This window comes from Pipistrellus kuhlii, unplaced genomic scaffold, assembly GCF_014108245.1.
Source record: "Pipistrellus kuhlii isolate mPipKuh1 unplaced genomic scaffold, mPipKuh1.p scaffold_m20_p_16, whole genome shotgun sequence".
NCBI classification, from domain to species: Eukaryota; Metazoa; Chordata; class Mammalia; order Chiroptera; family Vespertilionidae; genus Pipistrellus; species Pipistrellus kuhlii.
This window is the reverse complement of record NW_023425471.1, coordinates 24,500,016-24,518,122: the sequence shown is the minus strand read 5'-3', so window position 1 is coordinate 24,518,122 and position 18,107 is coordinate 24,500,016. Positions and strand designations below refer to the sequence as shown.

Below are 18,107 nucleotides of genomic sequence, written 5' to 3'. Positions count from 1 at the left end.
AAACTGACATCTTAAGTACTGATTTCTTCACTTTATAGAAACAATGATGTTTTAAAAACACATAAACATTAGTTAAGCAAAACAAGGTTTTTCTACAACGAAATTCTCATCCTTGAAGATTTGTATTATAAACCATTAAATAAATTTCACAAGTTTGATTTTCACCCTATACAACAGAAAACTGATCAATTTCTAAGTAGTCCCATTTTAAGTATATTCCTCTAATATCAATAAAAATTTGATTATAAAACAGTACTATAAAAATATAGATTCTATAATCAATGACAAAAACAATACTTTTGATTTCGAACTTGTTTCTCCTTTAAAAAAATAATAGTAAGCTTCCAAACTATATCAACACAGTTCTTATAATAATAGTTTCTTCTAAATCAAACTTCAGGACTTATAAGTGGTAGTTAATGTTAACTTTAATTCATTTGTTTTAATTAAAACTGGAATGTTTTAAAGGTGATCTTTTAAGGCATAAGAACACTTAATTACCGTCATTAGAATTAGAGATATAATGTAATATAAAATAAAATATATTAAAATATGGACTAAAATATTCTATGAAATTTATGGCTTAATATAAATTAAGCAACTTTTTTCTATGGAAGCTCAAATATTCTAATTTCATTATGTAACCACATTCCTCTCTGGAATATAATGGCCAACAGGTAACACAACAAGCATTTTGAGATCTGAAGAATTCTCTAAAAGCAAATTTCAAAAGTATAATACAAACTTCTATATTATTCTATAAAACAGCTCTAAGGAGTTAAATTATAGAATCTTTGAACTGGACTTATCCTTTATACATAATCAAACTAACTCCACATCTTACGGTAGGAAAAACAGATCCAGAGAAGTGAAGTCCAATGAGTGATCAGTAACTCTGGTCTCAACGAGTGATCAGAACTCTGGTCTCTCTGTCTACTGCTCTTTCTACTGTCCTATTGAGTCATTTAAAAAATTATGAACATGAAGGCTGTAAAAAAATAAAACTATAGCCAAAACCGGTTTGGCTCAGTGGTAGAGCATTGGTCTGCGGACTGAGGGGTCCCAGGTTCAATTCCGGTCAAGGGCATGTACATTGGTTGCAGGCACACCTGCGGTAGAGGGTGTGCAAGAGGCAGCTGGTCGATGTTTCTCTCTCATCGACATTTATGGCTCTCTCTCTCTCTCCCTTCCTCCTCTCTGTAAAATATCAATAAAAAAATTAAAAATTAAAAAATTAAAAAATAAATCAATAAAACTATAAATTTCAATAAACTGAAAATTAAATGAAGCCTAAATTATAAACCTTCGAAATAGGAAGATTGCCTGACCTAAAGAGCAAATCCAACAACTGAATCACCACCTTTCAAAATCATTATGACAACTGAGAGGATCACAGAATGCACTGAGATGATCCTACTCATCATACTTAGTTAACAGGAATCCAACTGGGCACTGAATAAAATGCAAATGGTGCCTACCTAATATCTGCATCAAAGGCTGCATTTGAAATACTAATTTTCAGTTGTGAATGATATTTTACATTGGCTTTTAGAAATAATAGGATCAGATCAGCAACTCTAAAAAACAAATAAAACAGAACTGTTTGTGTGTTTTATTTTCTAACTAAGATCATGACTACACAAGTAAAAAGAAAAATCAAATTGGGATCATATGCTCAGGAAATGAAATGCAACATTTATCTGAGATTGTTATTTAGCTGTGGAGTTGGGGAGGGAATAGAAGATGTAACAAATTAGTCACATGCACTTTTTTTTCCATTTAGGGACAGAAAACAAAACAGATTTTGGAAAAACACAGCAATTTAAATATATCAATGAAAGTACACTAGCATGGTGCTTTGAAGTCTGAGAACCTAGATTATTTAGGTTCTAAACTTTACTAGCTGTGATGCCTTCTAGTAGTGTGGTACAGTAGGAAGGACTTTGTGAATTATTACAGCATCCCCATTTCCTATATATGTGGTCTGTAACATTACTCAGTCTCTGAGCCTAAGCTTCCTCATCTGTAAAACAGGGAGTAATAATAACCACCTCATATGATTTGATAAAAATGAAAACATAATCATTTACTCAGGCACTCATTTATTCAGTCATAAAGTATAGGCATGCAATGAAAGATTAAACTCCTGAATTAAGGGGACCCACAGTCCCAGTGGGGGAAACAAATAGAAACAAACCAAAGCTACATGCCCAGAAGTTAGCACCTAGAGCTAAGGAAGCAAAGGAGCACAGTACTAATTTGGGCCTGGAAGTAGGACTTAGTTCATGTCTAATTTCACACTTGAAGGCTAAGAAAATGTCTACAAGACAGACAAAGGAAAGAGAGGGCATTCCAGGCAGAGAAAAATACACCCCCATCCAGTAAACTCACTGGATGGTGACTAGCACACACTATCTCAAAATTTTAGATGCTCCACAAGATTAAGTTAAAAAAGAAAAAATGCAGGGCCCTGATTGGGTAGCTCAATTGGTTATGTCAAGGTTGTAGGTTGGATCTCTGGTCAGGGTACATACAAAAAGCAACCAATGAAGGCATAAATAAGTGAAAACAATAAATCAATGTTTTTTTCTTCCTCTCCTTCTCCCTTCCACTCTCTCTAAAATCAATGAAAAAAATTAATTTAGCCTGGCCAGCATAACTCTAGTGGTTGAGCATCAACCTACGAACCAAGAGGTCACGGTTAGATTCCTGGTCAGGGCACAAGCGTGTTGCAGGCTCGAACCCCAGTTGAGGGCATGTACGAGGCAGCCAACCAATGATTCTCTCTCATCATTGACATTTCTATCTCGCTCTTTCCTTTCCTCTCTGAAATCAATAAAAAATATATTAAAAAAAAAACTCTCTCCAGAGGATTATCTGATTTTTAATAATACATGTACAAAAAAATAAAAGACTGGAAGAAAACATTAAAAATAATAATATTTTCTTCTTGATACTTTTCAGTAAAATAGAAATATCTGTAATAATCTGATATTATAGCTTTATAATGTAAGTGTTGAGTTTTACTGTTTGCTGATTTGAAGGAGGGGGGGGAATATGTAAAAGGGGAAATAAAGGCCTTTGGTATCACTACAATCCAAAGGGTGGAATACAAAGTGTTACGATTTCCTATCACTTTCCTTTGAAAATGCTAACCATCACCCACAGCATTTCCCTCTCTCTCTCTCTCTTTTTATATATATATATATATGTGTGTGTGTGTGTATATATATGTATGTATGTATATATATATATATACATATATGTGTGTGTGTATATATATATGTGTGTGTATATATATATATATATATATATATATATATATAATTCATTTTTTCACAGAGAGGTAGGGAAAGGGGTAGAGAGTTAGAAACTTCAATGAGAGAGAAACATCGATCAGCACAGCATTTCTTTTTATTAGTTTTAAGATAGCCTCAGGAATGAGATCACCAGATCCATCCACCTAGGCTCAAGTATTCCCTGGGTTACACTGCCTCAAAAAAGCACTACAGGTACTATAACCTTGAAAGTATATGATCCTATATAATAAAAGAGTAATACGTAAATTAGCCTTCACTCCGTGACAAAAATGGCAGCGCCCATAGCAGATGCTGAAGGCATCGCCCAGGCAACAGGAACTCAGTATCTGCTCCTTGGCCGTGGAGGGAGGGAAGGGGTCTCTGGCCAGAGAACTGGGAGCTAGACATTGAGCTTGCATCAGCATCCAAGCCATGGCTGTGCTACGGGAGGGAAGGCACCTCTGGGGCCATGAGCCCAGAGGTCGTGCCCTGGCCTGCCAGGCTTGCTAAGAGAAGTAAGAAGTCTGTGGGGTCCTGAGCCCAGAGTCCATGCCCTGGCCTGCCATACTACGGGAATGAAGAGGCCTGTGGGGCCTTGGGCCCAGCGTCAGTGCCAAGGCTCTGCGGCAGGAGGGGAGGAACCTGTGGGGTTGCGATGCTGACAGAGCTCTATGAGCACCAGGGTCCTCCACATGCAGCCCCCAGTCGCAGCCCAGCAGCCTCAGTCACAGACTGGAAGCCCCCTGCCAACAGTCCAGATAGGACCAGCATCACACTGCAGTGAGGGGTAGGGTGGTGTCAGGCGGGCACGCTACAGACATCAAATCACTGCTGCCGAGGCCGCCCCTCCACACACTTGCAAGTAGTATGGTCCAAGGGGGTGACTCCTGAGGCAAGGCTCCCATGGCAGCTGATGCACAGTCAGACAAGGAAGCACCCAAGTACCTGAGCTGCAGGGTGTCATGGGCCGGGACCCTGAGGAGACACCAGGACAAGCATCTTCCCAGAGGCTGTGCGGAAGGAGGAGAGGAACCTCTGGCTAGGGGCCAGGTGAGGGATGCTGGCATCTTTGCAGGCCAAGACCAGGCTGAGAGACACCCCCTGCCAAACCCCACGCACGAATTTCATGCATCAGGCCCCTAGTATCAAGATAAAGATAAGGGATCAACCCACATTTTAGAAGTTTCTCAGTAAAGCAAGGTCCAATAAAAGAATTCAGAAACACCTAGCAGATTACAAAAGCCTTAAAATACATACATATGTATATCCTATCTAATAAAGGGGGAATATGCTAATTGACCATTACACCGTCACAAAGATGGTAGTGTCCACAGCCAATAAGGAGGACATATGCTAATTGACTGCCAGGCCCTCAAAGATGGCAGCACCCAGTCCCCTCAGGCCTGCCAGGGCAGCAGGCATGCAACACAGCTGGGTCCACCTGCAGGCAGGTCCAGCTACTTCACATGCCTATCTTCAGAGTCCCCCAGTCCCCTCAGCCCCCCAGCCGCCCAGGGCCTATCCAAGGTGCAGGCAAGCCTCAGATGTTGACTGCCCAGCTGACACCCAAAGCACAGACAGGCCTCGAATGGTGGCTTCCCAGCCACCCAGGGCTGCCCGAGGTCCAGGTAACCAGGGCCATCAGAGGCTTGCGCTGCTGACAGTGGCAGCAGCAGAGGTGTGATGGGAGCACCACTTTCCTCTGATCGCCAAGTCAACTCCCACCCCTGAGGGCTCCCGGACTGTGCAAGGGGGCAGGCTGGGCTGAGGCACCCCCCTCCAGTGCATGAATTTTCATGCACCAGGCCTCTAGTACATGTATATATTAGTAGCCCTGCGCACAAATCTGTGCACCTGTAGCTCACCAGTAGCTCGCTGCCGCCCTCCAGCAGCTCTCCGCCCACTGCTCTGCCCTCCTATAGCTCCCTCTGTCCCCCACTCCCCCAGATAGTTTGTTGTTCTGCCCCCTCCTATAGCCCTCCAGTGCCGGCTTGTAGCTCACTGCCCCACCCTCCTGCTGATCTGTGAGCTGATCGTTACGTGGTTGGTCGTTGCGCTTCACGGTGTAATGATCATTTGCATATTACATCTTCATTATATAGGATAATGAAATACTTCTTAAAACAGTAAAGAAAACTGATCAAATAATAACAGAGGGCCAGCAAATCGTATAAAGCACCATGGTAGATACTAAAGGGCATAAAAAAAAACTTCAACAATGTAATTTAAAATACACGAAATTAATTATCAATAATGTATAGAAAATAACAGGATAAAAAGATCAATCAGAAGGACTTCGAATCACTACAAAAAGAGAATGGAAAGACATATTCTTAAAAGAGTGAATACACCACCAATATCATACTGAATTACTTTTCTGTAATTCATAAAAATACAAATAACACTAAGTATCTTTTGAACTAATGATTTACTGTTTAACACAGATGCACCTGCAAACACACATTTGGAGTTCAATTCTGACACTCATTTTTTAAATACTATTAATAGCATGTTTTATATGCCTTTCACCTTATAAAAATAATTAGGGAAATTAGATGGTAATAATTACCTAGCTAAAAAATATAAATTCTGCAGTCACAGTTGTCCAGATTTCTACACTAGCAATTCAACCTCTCTGTCCTATTTTTAAAATGTAGTAATCAATTGATCTGCACAGTGTTCTCAAATAACAAAATACATTGTTTTTCATATTTAACTCTTTTGGTTCACACAACAACCATGTAAAACAAGTATAGGTTTTTATTTTATAAATAAGAAAACTGAATCCCTAAGAAGTTAAATCACTTTCCCAGGGTCACTCAGCAAGTAAAGCCTATCTTCCAGACTAAATCTCATGATCTTTTCATACTACACACAAAATGTTATGTCAGAAATGTCAAACAAGGGGATCTCAAAAATATGAAACAAACAAATAAAAATGACACAAACACTATACTGCCTTTAAGTTACTCTTTTGCTCTCTACCAAAAATATATGTATTAACCAATCAGTTAATCAACATCAGTAAAACAAGAAAACACACAAACTATATTAATTTCAAATTTGGCAAAAGTGATTTAAGGACCAAATTTTATAAGGGAACATTCACCCTAACAGCAATTCTCATCACTTTCTCAATACCATCTCATTTGTAGTGAGATACCAGTTTTTCTAGAACTAATGATAAATCTCCAAAAGGATTTAATCATCCAAAGTATATTACCAGAGGCCACATGTGAAAAAAAGCCAAAGATGAATGCAGACAAATAGCTAAAGCCAACATATTACAGAAAGCAAAAATAAACACATGGCTCAAGCAAATCAGTAGTGAAGTATACTAGTTTTCAGACATTCATTGCTCTCTGCCATCATACCTGGGAGTTAGCATTATATCCACTAGGGTTGAGCAGAACATGCTTTCTGGTTTCCCAAGATGCATTCTGTTCTTGGCTATGGCTGCATGTCTGTATCTACACAGCAGTTAATAAATCACACATGCTTATAAATTGCTTCCACACTGAGGGATGCTGCCTGCACTCAAAGATACTGTTGTAACAGACAATTTAAGCTATTAGTAATAATTAGAGAAAAAGAGCTGGGTAAGAAAAAAATACAGGTATGTCTGGAATTCAAATAGTCTTTTAAAGTAGTTGGTGAGAATCAAATGAAATGTGAAAACACTTTTAAACTTTAATATGTTATATGCAAGTGTAAGTTCTATAATGACAAATCATCAGAGATACTGGTAGATGTATTATTTTTAAAGATAGTGAACATACAATCTTGATAAAAAGTTTTTTAAGAGCATAAAATTGCTGCAAGTCTTTTGTATGTAAAATGAAGGTAATAACCGCCCGGTGTGGCTCAGTGGTTGAGTGTCCACTCATGAACCAAGAGGTCAGGGGTTTGATTCCCAGTCAGGGCTCGATCCCCATTTGGGGGGGAGTGCAAGAGGCAACTAATTAATGATTCCCTCTCATCATTGGTGTTTCTGTCTCTCTCTCCCTCTCCCTTCATCTCTCTAAAATCAATAAAAACATATTAAAACATTTTAAAAAAATGAAGGTAATAGAACCCGGGGTGAATAGTTCAGTTGGTTAGAGCTTCATTCCAATAAGCCAAGGTTGCAGGTTTGATCCTGGGTCAGGGCACATACAAGAATCAACCAATGAATGCATAAATAAGTGGAACAACAAATCAATGTTTCTCTTTCTAAAATCAGTAAATTTAAAAAAAAAAAAGAAGAAGGCAATACAACTGACCTAACTCCAAATGTAAACATTAATTGGTACTCTCAATTCTATGAATAAAAATACTGAATAAATGTAAAAATATATACCACACCTAAAGATAATTGTGCCTTTGGTTCAGTATTATCATATGAGTCCCCTTAACATGATTCAAAATTCTTAAAATTGCCTTTGAAAAAGTTTTTTAAGTCACCATCTCAATATATAAATGTGAAGGAAGATTAACAAAAACTATTCAGGTAAACACACATGTCCCCCTCATTACTTTGTTCCTCATCCTCAATAAAGCTCCATGAAGGAAGCAATAAAATAGCCAACATTTCAATAGGGTCACCACAAATGAAAGAACATCTGTAATTATTTAAATTACCTACCTTAAAATGAACTATAAGAAGCAAGTCTAATTGTATGATGTTGTAAATAAGTCAAGCATACATAAGGCACAGATTAAACTTCAGAAACAATCATCATGACTTCAAAATTCTCCCTTTTGTTACTTAACATTCTAAAAATAATTTAGAATGTTTTATTTTTGAATGTCATATTCAAAAATCATACAGTTCAACATAAACTGACAACATTTCATGTACAGACATTTTTTAAAGACACTTCAGATCTGGGTATGTCAATACTTGCCTATCAGCAGCTTTAAAAAAAAAAAAAAAGCACCTTCTCTTATGTTCCAAACTTGAATTAAAACATTAAATTAGATTTAAAAAATAAAAAGGGGGAATTTCTAGAATATTCAATAGGTACAGTAGTAATCAACTTATTATCTTAATATTCTTCTGGATAAATCAAGTTAAGCAGTACAATATAAGCAAAAGTATACATATGAACAGAAAGGCAGGAATTTTTTCTAATATATAGTATATATATGGATATGCAACTCCTATTCAGTATTTTGATATCTTTGTTTATATTTTACCTCTTCATTATGCATTTGTATTCTTTCCTTCCTATACCCCAGTACATCTTAATTTGAAGTATTGTTATAGAATTAACATATCAGATTATACTATTTAATACTATAAGTACATAAGGTTTTACAACTAATTAAGACTTTGCCTTAAATTCCAATCCAAAACATGTAGCAAAATCAAAGATCAAAATCCATTGTTCTAATAGTACTTTAAAAAATACCTGTCCCAAGGAGCATTTGAGATCTTGCTTCCCAGCATATGTCATTAGATTGGCTCAAATAAACTCATAAAAATTCTCCACAAAAAACAAAACCCTACCCTAAGGGGAAAAAAAAAATCCATCTCTTCCACAATGAAGCTATTCAAAATCAGAGATCAAATGTGTAATAATTTTAATAAACAATACAACTGCTGAACTTAGAATCAGTCTAACACTGCCCACTCAGTTCTCAGCCACTACACTTCTTTTCCTCCGGTTCAGTCTCACTCAGCCCTGTCTCCTCTTCCCTTAAAAAGAAATCTATAAGTAGAGAGCAGACATTTGAATTGAAATAAGACCATACTATCAAAATGTAATAGCCCTAGAAAAATTGGATCCCAGTCTGGAAAAGTAAAAACCTAAGTGTAAAATATAAAAATTAAATTAAAAACAAAAAAGACAGACTATCTAAACATTATATAATGTTCAAACAATAGAAATTCTGTGTATATAAAAATAAATATATAGATATAAATGTAAAAACAAATTAAAAGGATAAATGTGAAACTCAAATATATGTAGGAATATACATATGGATTAACAATTAAAAATTAACTGGTTAAAGTTTAAGCTTCAGTAACAATGGAAAAAAAGCTAGTTAATTCAACTAGGAAATACTTTCACCATTTAAATCCATCAAAAGATGTAAAAAAAATTTTAAAAAGTCACTCTAAGTACCTAGATGGTGGCACTATAAATTAGTACAGTTTTCTGAAAAGCAATTTTACAATACATAAAAACTAATGAGATCCTCTGACCTGATAACTCCACTTTAGGAATACAGCCGAGGAAAAGAACTCAAAAAGAAAACAGCAAAAAGATTACTTAACTATGCAAAGATATCAGTGAAAAACTGGAAGTAACTAAAGTGCTTTACTAGAAGCTAAGTTCTAATCATAAGAGATCAAATACAACTGAATCTTTTCTTGGCATTAAAATAATAATGAGTAGTCAAATACAGATAAGCATATGTGTAAGTTTTCAGTAAGAAAATATAAAGCATAATATGGACATCAATTACAACTACTTAAAAATATGCCTTTACAATATAAGAAAAGAAAGTCTGATAGGCTGTTTTGTGTGTGTGCAGTTAAAGGACCTGTATTTTTAATTATTTTGGTGTTCATTTACTTTGCATTACTGTCAAGTTAATGTTTAAACAGCTTTTTCCTTTTAATTCTTTTCTACTTAAAATGGTCCCACTTAAAGACAAAAGTAAAAGAAAATATTTTAAATATGCCTCAGTAAAAAACTATCTTCAAAAGCATATTAGTCATAAAGTGTTAAAACATATATTGGTAGGCATTGTTATTCTGTCCTCCTTTTGGCAGGACTTAAAGTGCACCAAAATGTCTGACTACTAATTAAATAAACTAATAGATGCAGTTTTCCAAAAAATGATTTTTATCCACCTGCTAATTCTTTACCATTAACAATACAGATGGTGGTTATCCTTATCACAATCCTTAAACCATTTTCTGTGATTTGCAAAAAATAAGAAAAATAGTAGACTTAGTAATAATTAATGTGGCCTTATTGTAATTTAATACAAAGAGAAATATCAAATGAACATCAAAGCAATTTAAATATTGTCTTCTTGCAAACAATTTTTAAATCATCTTATTTCTATTTAGAGTCTACCATATCCCTTCAACTTTCTTAAACTTTGTCCCATTTTTCTCCATTTGGATTTTATGTCAAAGATGGCTCAATTTAGATTTTAGTAACATCGCCCTTTCTTTCTTTTTTTCATTTCCTTCCAATTCACTGTGCCCAGTGGCTAATGCAAGGGAGCAGCCTCCCCAAAATAAAAAGGGTCACCTTTTTGTGTGTATCAGAGCTAAACAGAAGGTACATTTATACCATGAATTACATTTGTAGGAGAAACGGCGGTCAATAATGCCTTGGGTCCTTTACGAAAGTATATTCTATTTTAGAATATGGCCATTGTTGTCTACTTGTAAACCCCCAAACCGTGTTTCAGTTCTCAAAAAGGTCATAATCCATAGTTGTTCCGTAGTAATGTGCACAAATTCGATTGAGTAATGATTGGATTAGCTCTTTTCTCAAACCCGAGCTGCACAACGACTGTGCTTTTATTCGGGGCTCGAAATTTCGGAATGCGCTCGATGCTCCCTATTTTTAATTGTCGTTTTTCTCAATCCGGGTCCGTCAACTCCCCTCCGGAGCCCCCTCCCTCGTCCCCCACCCCCCAAAAAGACCGAGTCTGGCCTCAGTTCCCGTGTTTCCAGCCAGGACCAACCAGGAGCCGCTTTTCTTCCCCTGATCCGGAACTCGGCGCTGTTACCGGGGCTGCCATTGGCCGGCGTCAGTCCGCGGTACGTGCCCCAAGATAACCCTCTGGTTTCTCTCCCTTTCCCCCCTACAATGGGTCTCTCCCGACGTCTGTAACACATTCATCACCCACAATACGCATCTCCGATAACCAGCTCACGTTCTTCAAAGTTTGCGGGTGGCCGAGGGGAGGGCAGGACAGCCCTTCTCCGGCTCGGGAGGCGGGGGGAAGGGGCAGCCGTTCTCCGGCTCAACGCCGAGCTCGGGAACCTCGTAGGCTGGGGGGTCCCCCGGAGGCGGGCTGGGGGAACGGGGTGGGGAGGGAGCCGTGAGAGAGTTGGGGTAAGTTGAAATGAAAACTTTACTCACCAGATCCTCAAAGCTTCTTCGATGCTCCTTCCCCTCCCAGTCTAAGCGGCGCGGGATCAGCTAGGGGCCGGAGAAAAGGGGGGGAAGGAACACCGATCAAGGCCAAGCCCCGGCTCCCCGTCAACCCCAACCAGCCCGGGTCCCGGTCCACAACCCTTGGGCGTCTTTATTTCTCCAGGCCTTGTACTGTGGCCCCAGAGCTAGACTGGTGGGGAGGGGAGGCGAAAGGGGGTGGCGGGAGGAGAGGAGGCCGACGGAGGGGAAACCCTGAAAAGCCGCCTCCCTCGGGCATAAAGAGGGGTGAGTGGGGACCCCAGCGCTGTCCGCCCCTTTTGAGGGAAGGAGCCGGTTCACCCCTATGACGACAGCTATCAGCGCCCGGATCGCAGCCTCCCACAGGGCCCCAGCCCTTCGCCCCGGACTGGCCCTCCCTCTCTCCCGTCTCCCCCCAACCCTCCCCCTCTCCCCGAAGGGGCTCCGTACCTGATGCTCCTCAAGCTCCTGTACTAGCACCTGAGCAAAAGGAAAATACAGATTATGAGAAGCAGCTCGGGCCATCAACCCATTCCTCCCTCCCCTCAGCCGCGGACGGTAGGTAGGACTAGTCAAGGCCGGCCATTCCTTCAGCGGAACCGCGCACTCCGCTGCCTCGACTTCCCCTTCGGTACTGTCCCCGCGGTTCCCAGACCTCCTTCTCCCTCTCACCTGAGCGGATTTGTTGCAGGGTCCGGACTGCAAGAATCTAGCGATCAGGTAATACAGTTCTAAGAAAGAGGTGAAAAAGAGGTTGAGAGGGAGGCAACGAAGAGAAACGGGGGCTTTTTCCAAAGGAAACTGACATCGGTCGCGCTCAGCCCCCAGCCCCGCGGCCCCCAGACACAGCTACCCACCGGCTTCTATCTGGGTAGGTGCCGCCGCCATCCTTTTCACGAGGGCGCTTCGATCCGGAGGGGCTAGTGGCGGCGGGTGAGGGCGCTGCCTCTATTGTGGTGAAGCCCCCATGCCCCGGAGTCCCGCCGTTTCCGCCGCACTCGTCGTCCCAGTTTCGGTCTCTCTCGGATTCATCGCATCACGTTTCGACCCATAGATATTCTAGCCCTAGAGCTGAGGAGGCGGAGGAGGAAGGAGAGCGAGCGAGAGAAGAAGAGGGAGGAGTCCAAGGGGCCGACGGGTGGGCGGGTGCAAAGGGGGTGGAGAAATGGAAGGTAAAAACTGAGAGGAGCTTGCATTACACGTTGCTCGCCGCCAGAGGCGCTGCGGCTGCAGCCAGGTCTTTGCTCGCCCAGAGAACCCCTGGTTGCCTAGCTACGGCTCCCGGAAAAGGGGGGAGGTGCTAGACGAGGCGACGCTCTGGCTGCCTCTGTAGAACTCTATGGTGGCGTCCTCGTACACAATCTCTATGGTCGGTTTCCCTTCCGGTGAGGGCTGTCGGACCCTTTCTGGTTGAGGAGCCAGCCCTCCGGCTTGATCGTGAGAAACAAGTGAGGCGCTGACTTGACCCAGCTGCTTTTTTCATTTTCCTCCCATGAGGCTTGTTTTTGGGGTGTTGTTTTTTTTGTTTTTTGTTTTTTATTGGGTGGTTGTTTTGCCTTTTCCCCTCTAAAAGGAAGCTAGCTACCCGCTAAACGATCTTGTAACCGAGGAAGGAAAAGGAGCGCCTACTTTGTCCTCGTCACTCATTTCTCTTGAAAATGATTTCTGTACCAGATGAAAATGCTGTACTGACCAGTCCAAGTGCAGGGCTCACACAGAGGAAGACCAGTTCTGAAAATGTCCCCCATTCTGACAAAGATTGCAGAATGAGTTAGTTGTCAGACACGAAGCATTTTATTTTATCCCCTAATGAAAGTTTTACGTGTGCCATATCCTCCCATTCCTCTAGGATAATTTTCAAATACTGGCAAAGCATTTTACATTAACAATGCATTTTAGTATATGCAAGGTAGTTTCCTACAGTTTGAGGGCAATGTTAGTTAATATATAACCCCAAACTCTTAGTACAGCACCAACTTGCAATATTCGTTTTACTGAAATTTTAAGTGATCAAATGATTTGTACTGTAATTGACATACATAGTGAACTGGGGCTCCTTCCCCACTTTCCCTTAATATTCTGTTCCCACCTCAAGCTTTGTCCACAAGTACTAATTAACAGAAGCTGAACCTGATGGGACCAGAAATACTGTTTAAGCTGCATGCACTATTTACATTAAAATATTCAAATTTGACTATAGTGAACCTAGAATTGCATTATGCTGACATAAACTTAACATAGATTGATTAATTGTCTCTCTAGTCACTTTTTTAACCCTCAGAAAGAAGTAACCAACCCCCAAGGTAATTATGCTATAGTATTTGGTTTTTAAAACGCCAATAACTGAAAAAAAAGATCTTGGAAAGATACAAAATTCTAGACACCTCATTACAAGCAGTTTAGCAAAACAACAGAGTAAATATTTTTTATAGTTTAAGGATAATATATACACTGAATTGCCAGATTATTATGACCACCCCATCATTACTTCATTGGGCCACTTTTTGCCTTCAATACTGTGGCAATTCTTCTTGGCATTGACTCCACAAGTTGTTGAAAAGTGATGCGAGGACTCTGACACCATGCCTGATGAATAGCACTGTACAGTTTTGTGTGAATTGATGGTTGTGGAACCAGCTGCCTGATGCCTCTTAAGTCTGTCCCACAAATGCTCAATTGGATTGAGATCTGTTGATTGTGGGGCCACCTAAGCAAGGTAAAGTCTCCCTCGTGTTCTTTTTTTCTTTTTAAACATATATATTTTTTAAATATATTTTATTGATTTTGTACAGAGAGGAAAGGAGAGAGATAGTTAGAAACATCGATGAGAGAGAGTCATTGATCAGCTGCCTCTTGCAGACCCCCTACTGGGGATATGCCCGCAACTAAGGTGCATGCCCTTGACCAGAATCAAACCCGGGACCCTTCAGTCCCCAAGCCGACGCTCTATCCATTGAGCCAAACCGGTCTTGGCTCCCTCATGTTCTTGAAACCAACCCTGCACAATACGAGCACCGTGGCATGGCGCATTGTCTTGTTGGAAGAAGCCATCTCCACTGGGATACGCCATCAACATGATAGGATGAAGTTGATCAGCAATGATACCTAGGTATGTTGTGCTAGTCAGACGTTGTTCCACACGAATTAAAGGGCACAAATCATTCCAGGAATACCTGCCCCAAACCATAACACTGACCCCACCACCTTGAAGAGTTGTATTCGTACATGTGGGGTGCATGCTTTCATGCTGTTTCCACGAAATTCTCACTCTGCTATCTGCATGATGCAACTGGAAACATGATTCATCAGTCTACTTGATTTTCTTAAATAAATCTTTATTGTTCATACTATTACAAATGTTCCTCGTTTTCCCCCCTCCATTGCTCCCCTCCACCAGGTTCCCACCCCACCCTCTGCCCTTTCCCCACATCCCATTGTCCTCATCCATAGGTACACAGTTTATGTTCAGTCTCTTCCCTCACCCCCCCACTCCCCTTTCCCCCGAGAATCATCAGTTCACTCCCCTTCCATACCTCTGATTCTATTATATTCACCAGTTAATACTGTTCATCAGATTTTTAAAAATATATATTTTATTGATTTTATACAGAAAGGAAGGGAGAGAGATAGAGAGTTAGAAACATCGATGAGAGAGAATCATCGATCAGCTGCCTCTTGCACACCCTCTACTGGGGATATGCCCACAACCAAGGTACATGCCCTTGACCAGAATCGAACCCGGGTCCCTTCAATCCCCAAGCTGACGCTCTATCCATTGAGCCAAACCGGTCTCGGCTGTTCATCAGATTTTTTAATACCCTTGGTTTTTACATTCACTTGTTGATAGTTATGTATTTGTTGTTCATAATTTTTATCTTTGTTTTCTTTCTCTTCCTAAAGAACCCTTCAGCAATTTATGTAATTCTGGTTTGGCGGTGATGAACTCCTTTAGGTTTTTTTAATTTGTAAAGCTCTTTATCTGGCTTTCGATTCTGAGTGATAGCTTTGCTGGGTAGAGTATTTTTGGCTGTAGGTTCTTGCTATTCATCACCTTGAATATTTCTTGCCATTCCTGTCTGGCTTGCATGGTTTCTGTTGAGAAATCAGCTGACAAACGTATGGGTGCTCCTTTATAGGTAACTACCTGCTTTGCTCTTGCTGCTTTTAATATTCTCTCTTTGTCTTTTGCTCTTGGCATTTTAATTATGATGTGTCTTGGTGTGGTCCTCTTTGGATTCCTTTTGTTTGGGGTTCTGTGTGCTTCCTGGACTTGTAAGTTTAATTCTTTCCCCAGGTGGGGGAAGTTTTCTGTCACTATTTCTTCTAGTATTCTTTCGGTATCTTGCTCTCTCTCTTCTTCTGGGACCCCCATAATTCTGATGTTACTTCGCTTGAAGTTGTCCCAGAGGTTTCTTACATTATCTTCAACTTTCAGGATTCTCTTGTCTTCTTGTTTCTGCGGAGGAGTGTCCTCTGGCTCTTTATGTTCCAAATCTTTGACTTGATTCTTGCGATCTTCCATTCTGTTTTTAGGACTCTGTATAATATTTTCTATTTCATACAATGTATTCTTTATTTCTAGTTGATCTCTTTTTATTTCTAGTTGATCCCTTTTCATATCCTCATAGATCTCATTTATTTTATCGGCCTTTTCTAAGAAATTCTTGAAAAACCTTATAAGCGTGGTTTTGAACTCTATATCCAGTTGCTTTTTGTCCTCCATTTCTTTCATATGTGATCTGTTTTTTTGTCTCAGCATTTTCGCTGCTTCCCTGAGTTGGTAGGGTGGCTTTGTGTGCTAAGGTGTCCTATATGGTTCAGTGGGTCAGTCTCCCAGTTGCCTGAGGTGGACACTCTTGGTGCCCCCTTTTGTGGACTGTGTTTATAGCCTTGTTGTAGGTAAGTCTTCATTGTTGTTGGTATCACTGGGAGGAACTGACCTCCAGGCCAATTGGCTGTGAGGATCAGCTGTGTCTATGCCGGGAGACAGCCTTATTCAACTAGACTTGGAAAATTGCATAAGCCTCTGTGCTCAGCTTGGATGGGATGGAGTTTCTGGGTGGAGCCTACAGCCTTGGCTTCCCATCAGCCCCACCCTATGAGGTTCCTGAGTCCCAGTGCTCTTCAGTGTCCTTCGGTACTCACTGCAAGCACCTCTGAGAGAAAGGTGCCCTCGAGTATCGCCTGCTACCAAACAGTCTAGGCTCTCCCCCAATGAGCCGGAACTGGGGTTCAGTGCAGTTGGAAGTGGGGTTGGATGTGGGGTTCAGAGCAGTCTGGAGCTTTTGTCTCCTTCCTGCTAGGGTAATCCAGTGGCACAGTCAACAGTCCATTCTCTGCACGCAATGTGCGCGCCTCCAGGACTTCCTTTTGCCGCTCCCCGGAGTTTCAGCCTTACAGCCCAGACTCCCTCTGTATGAGCCTGGGTCCCCAGGGTCTGGCCTAAACCTGAGGTTCAGTGCAGTCGGAACTGGGGCTCAATACAGTCTGAAGGTTTTGTCTCCTTCCCGCTAGGGCAATCTAGCAACAGAGTCAACAGTCCATCCTCTGCCTGTAATGTGCATGCCTCCAGGACTCCCTTTTGCCTCCGGGACTGCCTTTTGCCGCTCCCCTGAGTTTCTGCCTTACAGCCCAGACTCCCTCTGTATGAGCCTGGGTCCCCAGGGTCTCGCCCAGAACTGAGGTTCAGTGCTGTCGGAACTGGGGTACAGCACAGTCCGGAGCTTTTATCTCCTTCAGACTAGGGAACGCCAGCCAGGCACTTAGCCTCCCCCTCCTCTCTGGCTCCTTCCTTTCCCCATGCACACCTTGTCTCCGTACGTAGGGCTTTTACAGCTCCTCTGATTTTCCTTCTGGTTTTCTCTTTCCTTCTAGTTGTAGAATTTCCAGTCAGTCAACTTTCCTGTAGTTCTGGGTGTCCATTTTGTATTTTAGTTGTATTTTTTTGAAATTGTTGTGTGAGACTGCAGTTAGGTGTTTACCTATGCCACCATCTTGGTTTTCTCTCTTCTTCTCCGGACTACTTGACTTTTTTCCAATGCTCAACTGCCCAATCCTTTTGTTCTTATGTGAACTAAAAATGTTTTATTTTGGTAACTGCAGACAGCAAAGGTGTTCGAACAGGCCTTCGGCTTCCATATCCCATCTGATGCAGTGTACAGCTAATTTGCCTACAAATGTCAGGTGGTCATAATAATGTGGCCACTCAGTGTACACTTATCGATAACATCAAGCCATTACCATGTTTTAAGCCTGTGGTTCTCAACTTTTCTAATGCTGCGACCCCTTTAAGGTGACCAGACGTCCCACTTTTGACAGGACAGTCCTGATTTTTAACAATTTGTCCCGCATCCCACGGTGTTTTAAAAAAGTCCCCATTTTTTGAAAGAATACATGACAAGCTAGGGAACAGTGGGAGAAGGGGAAGGGAATATGCGGTTTGCGGTGGCCATGTGGCTATTTAGCCAGGATATAAGTTTTATATTATTTTTGTTAATTTTATAATGTTAAACTTTAATAATAACAAATAATTGTTGAGAACTGATTATCAAGAACTGCTTATCAAAGTTTGCATTGTCGATCAGTTGTTAGAATTCGACCACCATTGTTTGGACTTAATGAACAATGGCATTTTTTGGGATTGGCAACGACGAAAATATTTTGTAACTATCTTTCAGAT

At 40.9% G+C, this 18,107-nt stretch overlaps 1 protein-coding gene across 3 annotated transcripts in view; it reads right to left on the bottom strand.

The window, feature by feature from the left end:
* BRWD3 (bromodomain and WD repeat domain containing 3) overlaps positions 1-12,542 on the bottom strand; it is a 135,123-nt gene extending 122,581 nt beyond the window's left edge. For 2 of the 3 annotated variants that reach the window (XM_036439829.2, XM_045582376.1), the window contains exons 1-4: positions 12,286-12,538; positions 12,101-12,159; positions 11,879-11,908; positions 11,396-11,455 (exon numbers count right to left, since the gene is read on the bottom strand). In XM_036439829.2, the coding sequence (XP_036295722.1) occupies positions 11,396-11,455; positions 11,879-11,908; positions 12,101-12,159; positions 12,286-12,316 (180 nt within the window). In that variant the 5' untranslated portion in view covers positions 12,317-12,538. Of the gene's footprint in view, positions 1-11,395; positions 11,456-11,878; positions 11,909-12,100; positions 12,160-12,285 lie in introns of all 3 variants that reach the window. The other variant, XM_036439828.2, reaches the window with a different exon arrangement.
* Between the last annotated feature and the right edge of the window lie 5,565 nt (positions 12,543-18,107).